This window comes from Oxyura jamaicensis, chromosome 17 (assembly GCF_011077185.1).
Source record: "Oxyura jamaicensis isolate SHBP4307 breed ruddy duck chromosome 17, BPBGC_Ojam_1.0, whole genome shotgun sequence".
Taxonomy (NCBI): Eukaryota; Metazoa; Chordata; class Aves; order Anseriformes; family Anatidae; genus Oxyura; species Oxyura jamaicensis.
Genome location: NC_048909.1, coordinates 2022622 through 2038862, shown reverse-complemented (window position 1 = coordinate 2038862; position 16241 = coordinate 2022622). Strand labels below are relative to the sequence as shown.

General features: G+C 56.5%; 1 protein-coding gene across 1 annotated transcript in view; it reads right to left on the bottom strand.

Annotated features, from left to right (window-relative positions):
• ARRDC1 (arrestin domain containing 1) overlaps positions 1-9364 on the bottom strand; it is a 29877-nt gene extending 20513 nt beyond the window's left edge. The window contains exon 1 of the mRNA XM_035341708.1: positions 9116-9364. Coding sequence (XP_035197599.1) covers positions 9116-9233 — 118 coding nt within the window. The 5' untranslated portion in view covers positions 9234-9364. The remainder of the gene's footprint in view (positions 1-9115) is intronic.
• Between the last annotated feature and the right edge of the window lie 6877 nt (positions 9365-16241).

Sequence of the window (16241 nt, the reverse complement as noted above, 5' to 3'; positions counted from 1 at the left end):
CCATTATTTTGGCTAAGGCTGATTTGTTTCATGCAGAATCCATCCCAGGTACTACCAATCCACCGAGGGTGCTGTCATCTAGAAATGCAGAAATCTCCGCAGACAGACCGTGCAGGCACACGCCTGTAAGCGCAGAGCTGTGACAGCCACGTCCCTGTCAGCCAAGGTCAATCCTCTCCACTTTATGAGCACTTTTCTCCATCACAGGCTGAGAGCAGGGAAGCCCATCTTTTCCAGCCTCTCCCCAAAATCAGGAGTCTACAAGACAACCCAAAGGAAGAAAGCAAACTGTTGGGCTCCACAGGACAACCTCCTTTTCTCCCTTGCAGAGCTGCCAGGTTTATTTATAGCGTCCCAGACTTCTATCAGCGCTCCGGCTGCCCTCGGAGGAAAGGGGTCATCGCGAACATCTGGAACAACATCCCCGGTTGAGCACGTTTAACGAGCCTGTCTGCACCCACGCCAGCCTGCGGGAGAAAACCTCAATGCCACAGGGCTCCTCGGTGACAGGCACAAATGCTGCAGCATCCACACACGGGGCACGACGCAGGCTGCGCTTGAGCCTTCGCCCTGGATCCCGGAGCGCTGCTGCCTTGCTACCAAGCTACCCCCAGAAAGAGCTCCCCCAGCACCCCTTTTCCTCTAAACCACCTCTTGTGAAAAAAGGAGTTTTCCCCGAGCTTCAGGCTGGTGTAGGTCTGGGTGCTGTGGCACCCAGGCTGGGAAGAGAGGCGGGGAGGAACGGGAGGACTCTGCCTGGAGCCTGCAAGGGCAGCACTGGCTGCAGCGTCACGGCTGACCTGCAAGCTGGTGGGCTTCCTGCGGGACCAGCCTGGGGCAGGTGCGGCTCCAGGAGGGTGGGGAAGGAGGAAAGCTGTGCCTCAGACCAGTTTTGGAAGCCCAAACTCTCACTCCATCAGCACTGCTCTGTGCAACGTGGAGCAGCATCAGCTGCACGCCGAGGGACTGCCTCTCCCTGTGCTGGGACAGCAGGCGCAGGCACCCCCGAGCGCTGTGAACAGCCGGAGAGCGGGCAGCAGCACAGGAGGCACTGCAGGAAACTCAGTCTCTGGCACAGAGAGGCAGATCTCACGCTCACCATGGAAATCTTCATGCCAGCCACCCACCTCAGCTGCACTGCCAGCACACAGCCTCCTCTCCCAGCATCTCCCAGAAGCGCAGAGGGCTGCAGAGGAACAGAAGGCTGGAGGGGGTCGCGGAGTCATTTCACGTGGACCTTCTCGGCTCCGGCGTGCACAGACAGCTTTCGGTTTCAGAAAACCTCTTCCCTTTCTGCTTCCCTAGACAGACGTTCAGAGAGGGAAATTCTGACCTGTCTGGGGGTGGCCGTGCCTGCCCTCCTTCTGCACCTCGCTCGAGACTCACTCCTGCTGGCTGCTCCATGAGGGCTGTGGTTTCCCTCGGATGGCACCAGGCTCCAAGCAGGGCTTAGGGCAAGAGCCACGCACCAGCTAGGAGCAGCTCAGCTCCTCGCCCAGCAGATCTCAGCAAACACGACCGCTACCAGTGCCCACACTCTGTGCTCACCTTCCTTCCTGCGCAGAGCTCGGTGCAGCCCAGCAGCCTCCCAGCCAGCCCTGCCGAGCTGTGTGCTGCCTGCTGGCACGCGGAAACACCTCCCGGCCACGCACACTGCCAGTGTAGTCAGCACAGGAATTCAGCATTTAGGATCCCAGCGAGGCCCAAGCAAGGTTTAGTCACGATCCCCCGACAAGGCAGATCCCACCCCACAGTCATCCTGCTCAGGGGACACTGGGAGCTTCCAGTTGCTTTTGCAAGCGCTGGGCAAGCTGGATTTACACAAACCATGCTCTCCAAAGCAAAACAAGGCTGCGCGTACATGAACAGTCAGAGCATCTCAGTAGTCAGGGTTAGGCCCCGAAAACAGAGCTGTGGGAGGGGAACGCAAGTCCCCCACAGCCGAGGTGCAGCCAGGCAGCAGAGCGGAGCCGGCAGCTCGCCCAGGAAAGCTGCCAGATGCCAGGACCTGCCAGCACTCAACGCCTCAGCCAGCCCGGCCACGGCCGCATTTCCTCGGGCTGAGCAGTGCTGAAACAGAAGAGGGGAAACACTTTTTTTTTTACAGCTTGCCCAAAGCAAAATAGGTTTCCACCCAGCACTTAGCACTACTTTAAGCCGAGGCAGTTAGGATATTCCAGTACAGCTGACTTCCTTGTCTCAGAATGGAAGAAGAGCCAAGCAAGAAAGCCCACCAGCTGACCACACCGCAGGTCCCGGGAGGCATTCGGTAGGTGCTTGAAGACAAGTCAGGCTCACGCTGTAACAAAGTGCCCCTGTAAGCTCATTAACAAAAGTGATTGCTCCTTCCCTGCCAGCACACCGTTCCCCATCTCACTGGGGGAACCAGCCGGCCGTGCAGCCGACATGAGGAGCAGCTGGGAAGACCGAGGTCTGTGATGTCCTGGGAACACGTCTGTCCTGCTGGGAACGTGTCTGTCCATGACCACCGCCAGCTCTGCTCTTCCCACAGCCGGGCAGGTTGAGCGACCGCTCCCGTGACGGCCTCTCTGCCCTCGCCCCTCCGCGCTGGGTGCAAAAGCCACGGCGGGCAGATAAAGGGCCGACTGATCAGGTTTCTCTGCTTACCACGGAGAGGTTGATTCACCCAGACTACTCCCTTTTCAGGCTCTCTCTAAATAAAGGCTTCAAAGGGTTCTGGAAATTCGTGCTTAACAGGCTTACCGTAATGCACAACGGCTCCTTTGGGCCAGACTGCTGCGGGACTGAGTCACTGCTCCGGGAGCTGTGGCTCAAGCAGCTCCTGCTGCCTGGTGCTCTTTGGCAGACCCTCACCGCCACCCAGATCGCCGCCTGACGCAGGGCTCCAGGTCTGCTCGGCACCAGGCAGTGCTGCAGGCACAGAGCCGACGCTGAGGAGAGGAGGTGTGCCTCCTCTGTGCCCTCCTGGGGCCCAAGGGACACTCCTGGGCACAGACTCTCCAGGACTCATCCTTCAGCATCAGGGAGAGGAGCAGTTGCAGAGTCATCTTGATACTCGGCCAGCTGGAAAAAGCCCCGTTAGAGGCTGAACACCCCCTGCCACGCACACTTCGGGCCGAAAGGACGCAGTGCGGACACCGCTGTCATAACCAGCCTCCTGCGCACACCCGTCTCCACGGCTCTGCTGAGGACCAAAGCAGCGAGCTCGCAGCTGCTCGGACATCCCAGACACAACAGTTCTGGTGTGAGGGGTGGGAGCCCATCTAGGAGGAAAGCAGACAGCAGCACGGGGACAGGCACCTCCCACAGCTCTGCGCTATGGCCCACCTGCCCCAGGGCGCGCCGAGACACCAGCGAGGCCTTCACATGGCACCCAGGCACGAGCCTAGAGCCAGCGCACCCCTCCTAGCAGGGCAGGTTTCAAGTGCCCTTTCCTGAAGAGCGTTATTTACATGCAATAAACCCGCCCTGCATCCGGCGACCCCCCCGACACAGCCGGGTACCTGTGTGGCCTGCTTCTGTGCCCAGGAGGTGGGACGGCGACAGGAGCGCAGCCCCCAGGGCCACGTGCTCCCCGCTGAGGATTTCTCACGCCACGCTGAGCTCTCAAGCATTGCTTTCACACGTCTCAGCTGTCAAGAAGCAGCCCCAGCGACTTGGGAGAAAGCCGCCAGAATCCACTTCATTCTGCATAAGAGCTGCTCCTATGATTTCCTTTGATGCCATTCAGAGCAAGCAGCTGGATTCTCTATTTATAGCACGATCATCAGTTTGGAAAGACGACTTATGTTCTTGTTATTACCAGAGCACCAGATCCATAACAAATCCCTGCTATGCTAGGAGCGGTGCGGGATCGGACGACAATCCTCACGGTGAGGCCAGACACCTGCAGGTGTCCGAGCAGACAGAAAACAGCGTTCAGGACTCAGAGCTAAACCTCCAGACCTGACATCCAGTCCCGCGCTGACAATCCCTGTCAAAAAGGCACACACTGAGCTTTCCTCCCCGGAGCCGCCGCCTTCCGAGCCATTTTTATCCATGCCTTGTTGCAGGGAACATGTGGGGTTAAGGCGGGTGTGTACATACCGGGGACGAAGAGCAAGCTGCAGCATCGTTACCTCCAGCTGGAGCCAGAACGACCAAGCAGCAGCTCCCTCAGCAAGAACAAAGGATTGGAAGTTATAAGCGTTAATGCTCCAGAAATGATTCATGTTTCTCGGAAGCAGCCTTTTTGCTGCGGATATCTGATAAGCTCCAGTTTTTAATCAAGACTAAGGTGCTCAAAGGTCAGGATGTTTTTAAACTAAACTAGGTCTCTAAATGGTTCCAGCCTGGCACTAACTTGCCATCCTCCACCTTGCTGAGGGGGTCTGCCCTTACCTCAGGACACCCCTATGTCCTCTGCAGTCACCCAGCATCTCAGGGTCCCGACATACCTGCCAGAGTTCTCTCATCCATTCAGCTCAACCACGTGGCACCAAACATCCTTCTCAATGCAGTACGTGATCCGAGACAAAGCAGTACCCGGCCAGGGCTAAGCCCTTTCTGGGGAAAAGCCTTCCTTCACAAGCTCATTCACAGCAAAATAAATAAATAAAAATCCAGCTCACACTTGACACCTGCACGCCATCAGCTATTTTTGACTGGACATCAAAGAGTGCTGGGGAATGTGACCGTGGTTTTTACAAGCCACCACGAGCAGACAGAAGCCTGCACATCTTCGTGGTCTGAAGCTGTTTCACCTCCAATTTCAGCTCCTCGACACGTAACAGAGCCCACGCGGGCACACCTGCGCACCAGACAAAACCCCGCAGACCTACAGCCATCCGGGCCCTCTGCAACTTTCCTCCCCTCCAAAGCACTTTGCACTTCCACATTTTAAGAGCACAAAGACATGGCTAACTTCCACAGCAATGGCCATCGTCAGAGGTCACAGCAGCAGCCTAGAGGCTGCACGTGGGGTATCTCTGACCCACCCTCGAGTCAGCAGGCACCGAGCAGAAACCCCAGCCCTGGTGTGCTTGTCAGGCTGTTTCAGGAGCAGCTACCCGGAGCAGGAGGAGGAAAATACTTGCCCTAATTCCCTGCAGAATGCCTTTTTCCATGCTTTTCCACAGGTGACACCTGCAGGAGCCTTGCATCACAACCCAGCCACCTCGTGGCCCTTCTGCTCTCGGAAGACCCCGAGCATCCCCTTCTCCAGGCAGCATAGGACAGTCGGCAGGTCTGTCCTACTCCTCCTGGCTGCGACAGCCTCTGGCAAGACTTCGCCACGTCAACCGACAGCTATGTGGCTCCTCCACGCGTACTTCCTCCTCTTCCCCTCTCCTCCGAGGGGTGACCTTAGCAGAAAGCACTCCACAGCAGGCTGCAAGCGGAGTGGAGCACGTCCACCTGCACTGCCGCCTGCACCGCCCTGGCAGATGCTGGAGCCAGCACCCACCCTCCTCGCTCCCTTTTGTGTCTGTATGCGAGGCCCCTGCCAGGGTCAGGGAGCTGCCCCCAGAAGGGACGGAGAGAAAACCATGTGCTTCTTCCTCCCAGCAGGGGAGCCTCCCTCCTGCCTACCTGACCCCAGCCCAAGCCGCGCCTCTGCCTGCTCCGCACTGCTCCAGGGAAAGAAGACGCAATCACACCCCGTTTGTCACGCTTGGAAGCGAATCAGACAGACAGAGCTCCGCTCCACTTGTTCCCTCATTTTGTTAAAGAAGAGGGAAGGCCGCAGCACGTCTCCTTGCCAAAGAAAGCAGCAAACAGTTTCTCAAGATGAGCACAAGTGGTGCGCGGGTGGGGGAGAAGCGGAGAGCGGCGCACACTGCGGAGACAAGAGACACAAAACAATCCTGCCATTAGTTATTGACTCCAGAGGAGTTTCAGTTCCAGCAGCAAGCCAGCCAGGATAGCAAAAATCCCTCTTTTGTTCCCCAGTCTCAGACAGGCTTGGCCACACGGCTCACTGCTGTCTCGCTCCAGACAATGAGAAAAGAAAGTTAATCCACTGCCACCAGAGCCGGAGCCATCCAGCCTGCCAGAGCGATGCTGCAGGACGATATGCGAGCGTTCCCCTGCATCGCTGCCAGCCTTGCCTCGCCCTCGCACCCAGATGCCCGGTGACCTGTGGGCCTCCCCGGGCACTGCAGGGGCAGCTGCAGCTTCGGGGCCGTCCCTGCCTTGCACCAGGACCTCGCTCGGTTCTGCACCTCAGGCATCGCGCTCCCTCACCGGAGGTCTGGATCCGGAGCAGAGCCGAGTCCCGGGACCCACCTGCCCCGCCGATCTGGGGTTAGACAAGGGGAGCTGACCTTTGCTGCCAAGCACAGGAATCTGGAATCCACCTTCACAAACTTCTGTCGCAGGGCAGAGCGTGCTTCAGACTGCTACCTGGGGATTCAACCCATCCTTTCACCAGCACTTTGCAGAGCAGCCCAAGCCACAGCCCTCCTGCAGGAACAACACTTCCCTGTTGCAGAGGTCAAGTTGTACTGAGGGTCCTGGCTAACAGAGTGCTCGGATGTCACCTCTTCCCCCTAGCAAGGGCACACGAATATCAGAACCACCTTATGCATTGGCCAAAACCAAACTTCTTCATGCTGGCCCTCCACAAAAACAGAAGTGACCTTTCAGTCACTACAAGGACCTGAGCTTATGCACCTGCACCTATGTGGCTCAGGATCCAAGTGACCTCCTTTCGACCCTTTCTTTGCCACCAACTTTCTCGGCTTTCCATACAAGAAGTTAAACCTTTTACCACATTTAAGATTAGAGTGGAAAATTATGATTCGCAGGCACTGCAGAAATGGAAGTTATGTACCTAGGTACTTCTAGAACACGAACAGACATCAGTACTTCTGTCTGCCTTGTAGCTCAAGGGACTGATTTGAAAGTCAAGTCATCACTGCATAAACCTGGACAGCTAAATAATAGAGTGCAGAAGAGCACAGCGCTGAAATCTGCTCCAGAAAGTGCTTTCAAGGTTCTTTACTCTCGGTGACCTGGGAGAGAGGACTGTTATTTTATCATTACGCTTCCGCCTGTGAGAAGCCCAGCTGAGCAGCAGGCAGCAAGACTGAAATAATCGGCACGGCCCTGGAAGCTGTGAGCAGAGAGGAAAGCGTTCCAGCACCCCCGAGCAGCAGCAGCTTTGTTCCAGGGCTGCACCCTGCTCTGCAGTAACTTCTTTCCCTCCCCCCAAACTACCTCTACACCCAGCCGTCCCAGCACCAGCTTCCTGTTAGATTAATTATTCTTTGTACACAGACGCTTGATGATTTACCCAGCAAGTTAGGCCCAACAATTAGGGACCTGCAGTGCCATTAGCGCTCTCCCCAGAGGCCCGGCTTTCAGAGGACCACCTCCATCCTGGCAGGGCCATGGGGGAAGTGTGTCCCCGCTCACGTGGCTGAGAAGGTCCGTGCGGGTCACCACAAAGGTGAGTCACTGCTCGTAACACGGCCGCACGGCCGGCCAGGGACGGCGTGTTACTGAACAGCCATTATGGCTAGTCAGCAGGGCTGGCAAGGAAGCCAGAGGAGGTGGGAGTATTTATGATCCTGGAAGGTGTGTCTCCAGTTAGGCTTTTCTGTGACCCAGGACTTCCAGCACGTCTAGCAAGGCAGAATGAGCTTTGTTCGCTTGTATTGTCCACCTCCTGATAGGCACCATTTCCAACAGCCGTAAAATGAGGCACGGTGTGAAGTAATCGCGTGTGAGCTTGTTTGTGGTTAAAAAAAAAAAAAAAAAAAAAAAACAACCACACACGTCAGACTGGTCCAGCTCAGGAAATGGAAAGTATCACACCTGGGTGCCGTGGGCCTGACCTGCAAAGGGCGAGCACCTCACGTCTTCTCTGGGGAGTTGTTTATTGCTCTGAGGAGTCCTAGCTGGTCACAGGAGCTGTGTGTGGATGTGCCTTATGACACTGACCCACACGGCTGTGAGGCCTTCACCCACCTCTCCCCACAGCCCAGCAGAAGCCGCAGCATGGCAGAGGCTGGCAGCCCACGAGCCCCAGCAGGGCTGACTGGCCCCAGGCCCTCCCCAAAGACCTCCTGTCGCACCAAGCAGGATGTTTCGGCAGCCACCTGAGCTTCCTCCCCCGTTCCTGGAGGTGAGACACGTCCAGCAGGGAGGACACCCAGCAGAGGGTTACCTCATGCTCTGCAGACGTTGGCACCCCGTCCTCAAGCGCGCCAGTTACCTGGGCAGGCGCAGACACCCGTTACAGCAAGCTGCCACCCCAGCTGGTAAAGCCGATCTGGGACCTCAACCCAAACCAGCCACTTGTGACACTTCTGACAGAAGGTGGAGGAACAGCTCAGGTTTTGGCTCGAAGCACCCACCAGCTCTCAGGCGCCCCAGGCTCGTTAGCGAAATCACATCTGAGTCCACCGAGACCAAACGCCTGCCTCGCACCCACGGGGTGTGCTGAGAACAGGGGTGGGAGTCGTGGGGACGGGACGGGGGGAAGTCGGCACATGCTTGGGTATGAATGCCTTTGCTGGAGCTGGAAGGAGCATTGCTGGGAGAAGGCTCCAAGGAGATACATGCCCTGTTCTGCTCCTGGAGGAGTTAAACAGCCTACAAGTCTGCACTTGTCCAAGGCATTTTTTCCCGAGGAAGCCTCCAAAAGCTATAGCAGGCAGCTCGGAGAGGTGCTGGTGAAAGCACAAACAGCCCGGCCAAGGCAGCGCGAGCACCATCACAGTACCTGCTCGAGAGGCTTCACATTTTAACCCCTCCAGCCTTCCCCCCAAAAAACAACTAGTCACGAAGGACGAGGCACACGCACGGGCGAAGCGAGCAGGGGCAGCCTCAGCAAACACCAGGAAACCAGCCTGCGCCTCCCAGCCTCCAGCACCCGTCACCGTGCCCGGCTCCTCTCGGGCAGGGCAGCGGGTGCCCGGAGCAGCTCGGCCACCCCCCAGCTCAGCAAGCGGCCGGGGCGGGGACCCCCGGCTCACCCCGGGACCCCCGGGACCACCCCGCCGGCAGCTCGGGGGCGATGCCGGCACCCCTCGGCCCCCGGCCGCTCGCCCTCCGCCCGGGGGGCGCCGCCGCCCCGCCGTGCCCGGAGCCGGCCGGGGCAGGGGGCAGCGGGGAGCCGCGGCCGAGGCCGGGCGGGCCGCGGGCTCACCTCGGTACTGCAGCGAGCCCGAGAGCCGCACGGTGACGGTGCCGGCCAGCGGCTCGCCGGGGCTGTAGATGACGCGGCTCTCGCCCAGGCGGATCTCGAAGAGCTGCACCTTCCCCATGGCCGCGCCGCTCCCCTCTGCCGGCAGCGGTACCTGCCCCGCCGAGCCGAGCCGAGCCGAGCCCTGCCGAGCCGAGCCGGCCCCGACGTCCCTGCCCCGGCCGGGCGGCTCCGCCCTGCCCCGCCTCCGCCCGGCCCGGCCCGCGCTGTGGAGCCGGGGCGGGCCCTGAGGGAAGGGGCGGGCGGACAGGGCCGTGAGGGGCCGGGCTCTGGGGGAAAGGCCCGGCTCGGGGGACGGAGTCGGCTGTCCCGGGGCCATTTTGCCTCCTGGTGCTCCCCCAAGTCAGCTCTCCTTGTAATTCCCCCTGCCCAGCTGTCACCTTTCCCCCTGCTTGTTCTTACGTCCCCAGTCAATTGAAGCGGCCGGTGAGAGTTGTACAGACACAGGTCAGGGCTGGTAAACCCAGGGACCCAAACAGCCGCCCCAGGGACCCCTACAGAGCAGAGGGGTGAAGGGCTGCACTTCAGCTGGGGCATCCCCCAGAGCTGGGGGTGAGCAGCAGGCCACCCTGCCTCACACTTGCCATGTGCACCCCTCAGTGCTGCTTTTATTCCATTAAAAAAAAAAAAAAAAAAAAAAAACAGTAAAAAAGGCATTTTGCTCATTCTTTATTTCACAGCAAACACCAAACACAGTGCTGGGGAAAGGCACCTCCCGGAGAGGCCTCCTGGCTGATGACAAGCAGGCTGCGTACACGGGCAGAATGACTAAGTGCGAGGAGGGCTGTTTATCCATGTTTATCCATTTATCTGCAGAGCACACCCAGTGCAGACCCAGCAGGACCCGCAGCGACACCAGCCTGAGCTCCAGGAGCCTCCAGGGTCACCTTAGGGTGGCCATCACAATGTCAAACCCCACGTAAAGGGGTTTGAGTGCTACTTGAGAAGTAGTTTGTATATTCCCAGCGCACGGGGCTCCTGCTGGGGAGCTCTTCCAGGCCCTCACTCCTCCGCTGCTTAAAAGCTACCTCTTATTTCCTGCCTGAGTGTCATCACAGGCAACATACACCCCGATGGGCTTGTGCCAACACTTTAAGTAGCTCATCTCCTCCTGCGGTGCATATCCTCGGAGGCTTCCATACACCACTCTCCTTGCTCTGCCCTTAGCTTTTGTTTTGCCAGGCTACACGCACCAGTCTCCTTCTGTAAGATGAGCCTGCAGCCTCTTTCATCAGCCACTGCAGCTCGATTCCTTTTCAGCCACCCCAGGTGGCACTGCCAGCAGAAAACAAGTGAGGGGTGGCAGAAGCACCCTGTGCCACAGCAGATTTTACTGAACCTGTTTCCCCCATGGAAAAGGCTCTGAAGACCGAGGGCTTTGCCCACTGACGTACCCAGCGGTCATACCCTCTCCGTCCCCATCACCAGGGCAGCACCAGCACCCTCGCCCCAGAGGGACACTGAGCAGTGACACCTGGTCAAAAAAAAAAATTATTTGACGAGCCACAACAGAGCCCCTTATGCTGCACTGCAACTCTCTTGATGCAAAGATATTTATACTCCTTGTTTGCAGAAAAGTAATTTTAAGCATGGTAAAGTTACTTGCCCAAGGTCATAACAAGAATAAAAAGGATTCCTGTGCTAGGCGCTGAACAAAGGCATCCTGGCTCCAGCGAAGTGCTTGCTGTGTACAGCTACAGCCCTGCAAGACAGTCGCTGAGCGCTCTGACAAACACAGGAGCTCTTCTTGTGACAAGGCCGGCAGCGATGCCATGGCACTGATCCTTCCCCAGTGCTTAGCTGTCCATAAAACGTAATGAGATGGGCACAATTACGAGCCCTGCAGTGCCAGGACACCTGCCATTCCCTGTATGTGGCACGATGGTGCTCAGTTCAGGAGGGTTTTGCTCATTAGAGTCAAATGCCTGTTTGCATTCCTGCCTCCCTGCTCATCTGCATGTGCCCCGGAGTAACCAACGTTGTCTAATTGCCTGCAGAGTCACAGGCACTGAAATTCAGAGTAGATGGGGGGGGGGGGGGAAGAGGTAAGGATGTTTGATAAACTGAAAAAGATTCCCTTTCCTGCTATTTCGGCCTGTTGTTTTGCTTAAAGTTGTTTTGAAGACTTTGTTCTGATGCTGGGAACTCTCACTTCCTCTTTGCTCTCATTTCTCCCTTCCTCTTTTTTCCCTTATTAAAAGGGAAAACTCTAAAGAGACAAAGATAAAAAATGCTAACCCCAGCTTTAGAATAAAATTTTCCTTTCAGATGTCATCACATTCCACTAACTTTAAGGAACATGAAACTTCTTGACAAATAATGTAGTAGTAAAAACAAGCACCAACACACACCCGAGGCACCGGAGCCGTGCTCTGCCCACAGCACAGCTGAGCTTCTGCCATGGGCCTGGGAAAGTGGCTGGGAACAAAAGAGGCCTGTGAAGGGACAGCTGTAGCTGCAAGTCTTGTGCTACCTATATATATATATGAGGTATGCAGAAGGCTTCGTGGTTAAGTTGTGTGCGTTATCTTGTAACTAAATGGGTCCCCTTCTGGCATTGCAGAGGCTGTCCCCCAGCCACGCACGATGACCCAGCACCTGGCCGTGCCTCAGCTTCCCCTGCCCCACGGCCATCATCGCCCCAGCAGGACCAGGAAGCTTCCAGGAGAGGCAACATGGAAGCACCTGAGATACCTGAGCAGTGACTGGCACAGGCTTTAATGAGGTGAGCACTCCTGGGTGAGGCATTAGCGGTATCTCTGGGACAGTTTGTAGCTTGCAAGGTCATCGTCACCTGCTCTGTCACTTCAGGGTGCGTAAGGGTTGGGGAGATTGGCAAGCCTGGCCTATTGGCCTCTCCTCCTCTCCAGTCCTGTGAGAAAGAGATGAGGAGTCTTCTCAATCACCCTTGCTCTTCCAATGCTCTCCCCATCCTACTGGGCAATGGGATGGGGGCTCAGCTGCTGGCTGGGGACACCCCAGCACACCCCAAGACATCAGGCACCGGACCAGACCTGCTGTGACTAAGGAGAAGAGAAAGCAGCAGAGGCACAACCTTGCCCCTTGCTTGTCCATTGCATCTTAAACTTCCCATGGGTTAAAACTACACATTTGAGCAGGGAGCCCCTGGAGGGCTCACCACTGATGTATTTGTACTGTATATATCACTCATAACTTTTTTTTTTTTACACATATATATTGAACCCACGATACTGATATATTTATAATATAATATCAAGCTTTATAACCTTTCCAAATCCCTTGTCCTGCTTTGCTCAGTATCTCACTGCTTCTCAGCCAGCTCCCTGGCCAGCCAACCGTGCCACCTGATACTGACAGCAGCAACACCAATTATTCATTTGTGTGGGGCTGACACCTTTCATCACTTCACACCGTACTTAGCATTGTTCTGCCACACCTCCCGCACACCTTCCTTCTCCGCTGGCAAGACATCGCTGCCGTGGTCCCCCCCTCTGCTCGGTGGGTGCTCTGCCAGACAGTTCACCCAAGGGCACACGGTGGCATTCCAGGTAAGCGTCCCACCCCAGGGGTACAGATCTCTAGGATCTTGATGTCCCAAGGCCCTCCAGCAGCCCCCCATGCAAGGAGGGGGGTAGACAGACAGCTAATACGTATAATAGGGTGATGATTCAGCTGAGGAATCTCCACCAGAGAGACAAAACTATCCTTTACCAAGAGAGGAAAAAGTCCTGCCACAGTGAAAGCAGTCTGCTTTCACTCCTCACCTCTCTCACTGCTGACATACACATCTGCTTTTTAGTCCTTCTTTGGCAGGCTTCTGTTTCAGCCACTGTTTCTTGTTCTGCCTTTCCCTGACATTAAGGAGTACTCTAGTGCTGAGTAGTTTCTCCCTGTGATGGTACTTACACGCTGAAATCAAGACATATCAATTTCCTTGATAAACCAAGCAATTTGAGCTCTTCAGGTCTCTCCCCACAAAGCATTTTCTCCAACCTCCATGTCATTGTGCTGGTTTGTGTCTACGCAAGCCCACGTACTGGCATTTGTGTCTCTATGGGGGAGGCTGCTCCTGCAGATTTCCATCGATACGCATGCGGGGGCTGATGCGTTGGATTTTGTCCCCAGATGCACACAGAGGTATTGCAAGCCCTTGAGCTCCCCTTGGGGCATTTGTGTCTCTTTGCTAGGGATCAGATGAGAATCCACGGGCAACACTAGGAGCTCCTGACCTGCTTTTCCCCCCCATAACCCTCACCACTGTGGGAAGAAGCTGATTCAGGGTCACTCCTCCTAAGCCAGCTCCTCCCATTTAATTGCACCCCATTTTTTCATTTAATTGAAAAACAAAGGACAAGACCCAACAGAGGGGCTGCAAGCTGGTGGCACAGCTGTCACCTGTCTGCATTACGTGGGTGCTACTGCTTTAATTGCCTAACACCCATCCAGCACCTGGTGAGCCTTGCTAGAAAATCCTTAGAGAGCAGCAAGGCGTTAATTACTATTGTTATTATTCTAATCTCACTGATGGGATTTGTGATCTCCTCCCTCACTGGAGGAGCTTCTGTTGCTCAGAGCAGGGCTGGACAAGAGGAATGTCCCTTCCCCACAGGCTCCACATCACAGCCCAGGCAGAGCGGGGACTGCAGCCTGTTTACTGTCACCTACAGGCTCCAGGGACAGGAGGACTGTCCCCTGCTCTGAGACCCCAGCAGGACCTTGCCTGAGAAAAGGGCCCTGTTAAAATTAAAAGCTGGACTCTTACATGTGTTTTGCATTTCTCCTTTGTTCCCACACCGCTGACAGAGGTAGAGATGACCTCTAGCAGAGGCCTTATCCAGGGGCAGAAGGCAGCAGTGGCATATCTGAGACCACCCCAGCTGCCAGCCGGAGGAGTGATCCCTGCACCTCTCAGCAGCCCCCCATGAAGATTAATTTAACCAGCCCAGATGTCCCCCTTCTGGCTGCTAAAAGCTGTGGGATGGACCCTGCCCTAGATACCAGGGACAGAGCTAAAAACAAAAGTCACCCAGAAATTACCCCCAACCCTCTCTGCAGGCCAGGACAAGTGCCTGGGAAGGAGGGTGGGCACATGTCAGCATCCCACAATGAGAGCTTTTGGGGAGGGGACACCCCACAGCCCCCTCGCAGGGCTGGCTGAGGGACATCAGCAAAGCAGCCCCATGAACCAGGGAGCCCCCCAGACCCAGGCAGACTGGAGTCACCTCAGACACACTGCTGCCAGAGGACACCATCAGCCACTGAAGATTTTTCAGCATGAAGTAATGCTTTCCGAACATGTTTTGCTCCCTGACTGCATCGGGGTGGATGCCAGGTAGGGGAGCATGAGGGCATGGGTGGCCCCCCTGTACCTTGCTGCTCCTGCCCCTACTCCTCTCCCCCTGCGCACAGCAGGGCTGTTCCATGCAGGGATGTCTCTTCCATCAGTCATCATTGATCCGTGTTTCCATGAGCTCAAAGGCCACTGGTCTGATGCCAGTGGAAACATCAGGAGCAGGTGAGTCACCTCTGACAAACCTGCCCCAGCCTGAGCATCACAAAGCGCATGTCCCCAGGGCCTGTCCCAGCCACCCCTCCCAGCGCCGCTCCACCTTGCCACAGCCATGACAAAGGACATCCCCTGCCAGCCCATGACACTGCCAGACGAGCTGGTGGCACCTCAAGTGGATGGTGAGGTCTGCAGCCCACCTTCACCAAGTGAGCAGGCAGCATGGATGCTTCTAAGGCCGGCAGCTTTGTGGCCCTTTTGTTGGGCTGACATCAGAGCCCCTGCCCTGGGGGGCACAAGTAGAGGACAGAGCAGTGTGTGACAGCTCTAGGGAGAGACACCACTCAAATGCCAGAAGCCTCAAGGAATCAGCTCCTTGAGCGACCAGCAGTGATCTCCGTGCAGGGCCTGGTGGCCTGTCCCTTCCCCAGAAGGGTGGGAAGATGGGAAAGAGACATTTGTGCACCACAGGGCATGTGTGACAAGCCATGGCACCCTCAGCTGAACGCAGGGAGGGGAGGATGTGGTGTGCCTGGGTCAGAACAGCCAGGAGCTAGGAAACAGCGTGGCCTGGGAGGCCAAGGACAAGGTGAAACACCCCAAGCATGATTTGAGCCCGTGTCCTAGGTTAAGTCCTCCTCCAACCCAGCGTGTTGACATTTCAGCCACTGGTGCAGCTAAGCCAGCCCACACACCTGCTGCAGGGGGGAAATCAAGGCCAACAAGAACATTGGATTCACAGCATCACAGTGCCCAGGCCTAGAGCAGCACCTGCAGTCACTTCATTTGGGTTTGAACCCTGTCTCCAGCAGCCACCTGCCTGTCTACAGGCCACTACTGCTCCATGTGTCTCCCCTCCCCTGGGGGAATGTTAAAATCCCACCACTAGCCTTCCTTGCTGCAACCCCAGCACCTGCACAAACTGCATAAATGAGATAGGCTTAAAAAAAAAAAAAAAATATGGTATTTGCATTTCATTGTCCCCTACAGATGTGTTCCTGCTCACAACATCCCATTACCAGCATTGCATCTCTGCAGGAAATGATGACTGAAAGAGAAATAGCACTCTGGTCCTAGCCTGCCACTACCTGTCCCCATGTATGGGGAGAGGACTTCTCTGGTGGGGACACACCATGGTGTCCCCAGCTCCTCACACGGGTACTGGTGTGAGGTGTCACCATGGGGAGCTGACCCCATGCTGCAGCTGGGGCCATCAGCAACGCACCCCAGCCCTGCAGGGATGGTCACTGCACTGGCCCCAAACCCAGGTACTTGTGGCAGTGAGGGGAAGTTCAAGGTTCTCATTTCCCTCTCCTAAGCTCAGCAGACACCACAGCCACAACCATAGCAGCCTTCAGCCAGACACAGACCTGGCAGCAAAACAGAGACTGCTGTTGGTCAGGAGCCTGACACCCATGGGTGCAGGGTCCCCACAGCAAGCAGAGCCTGAGAGACCAGTAGCAGTGTCCCAGCTTGAGCATGCAAGCAAACCCCTGCACAGCACAGCACTCCTCACACATTGGGCACCCAGCTGGGGGTGCCACCACCCTCCAGGGACCTCACCCAGGAGAGGCATCAGGG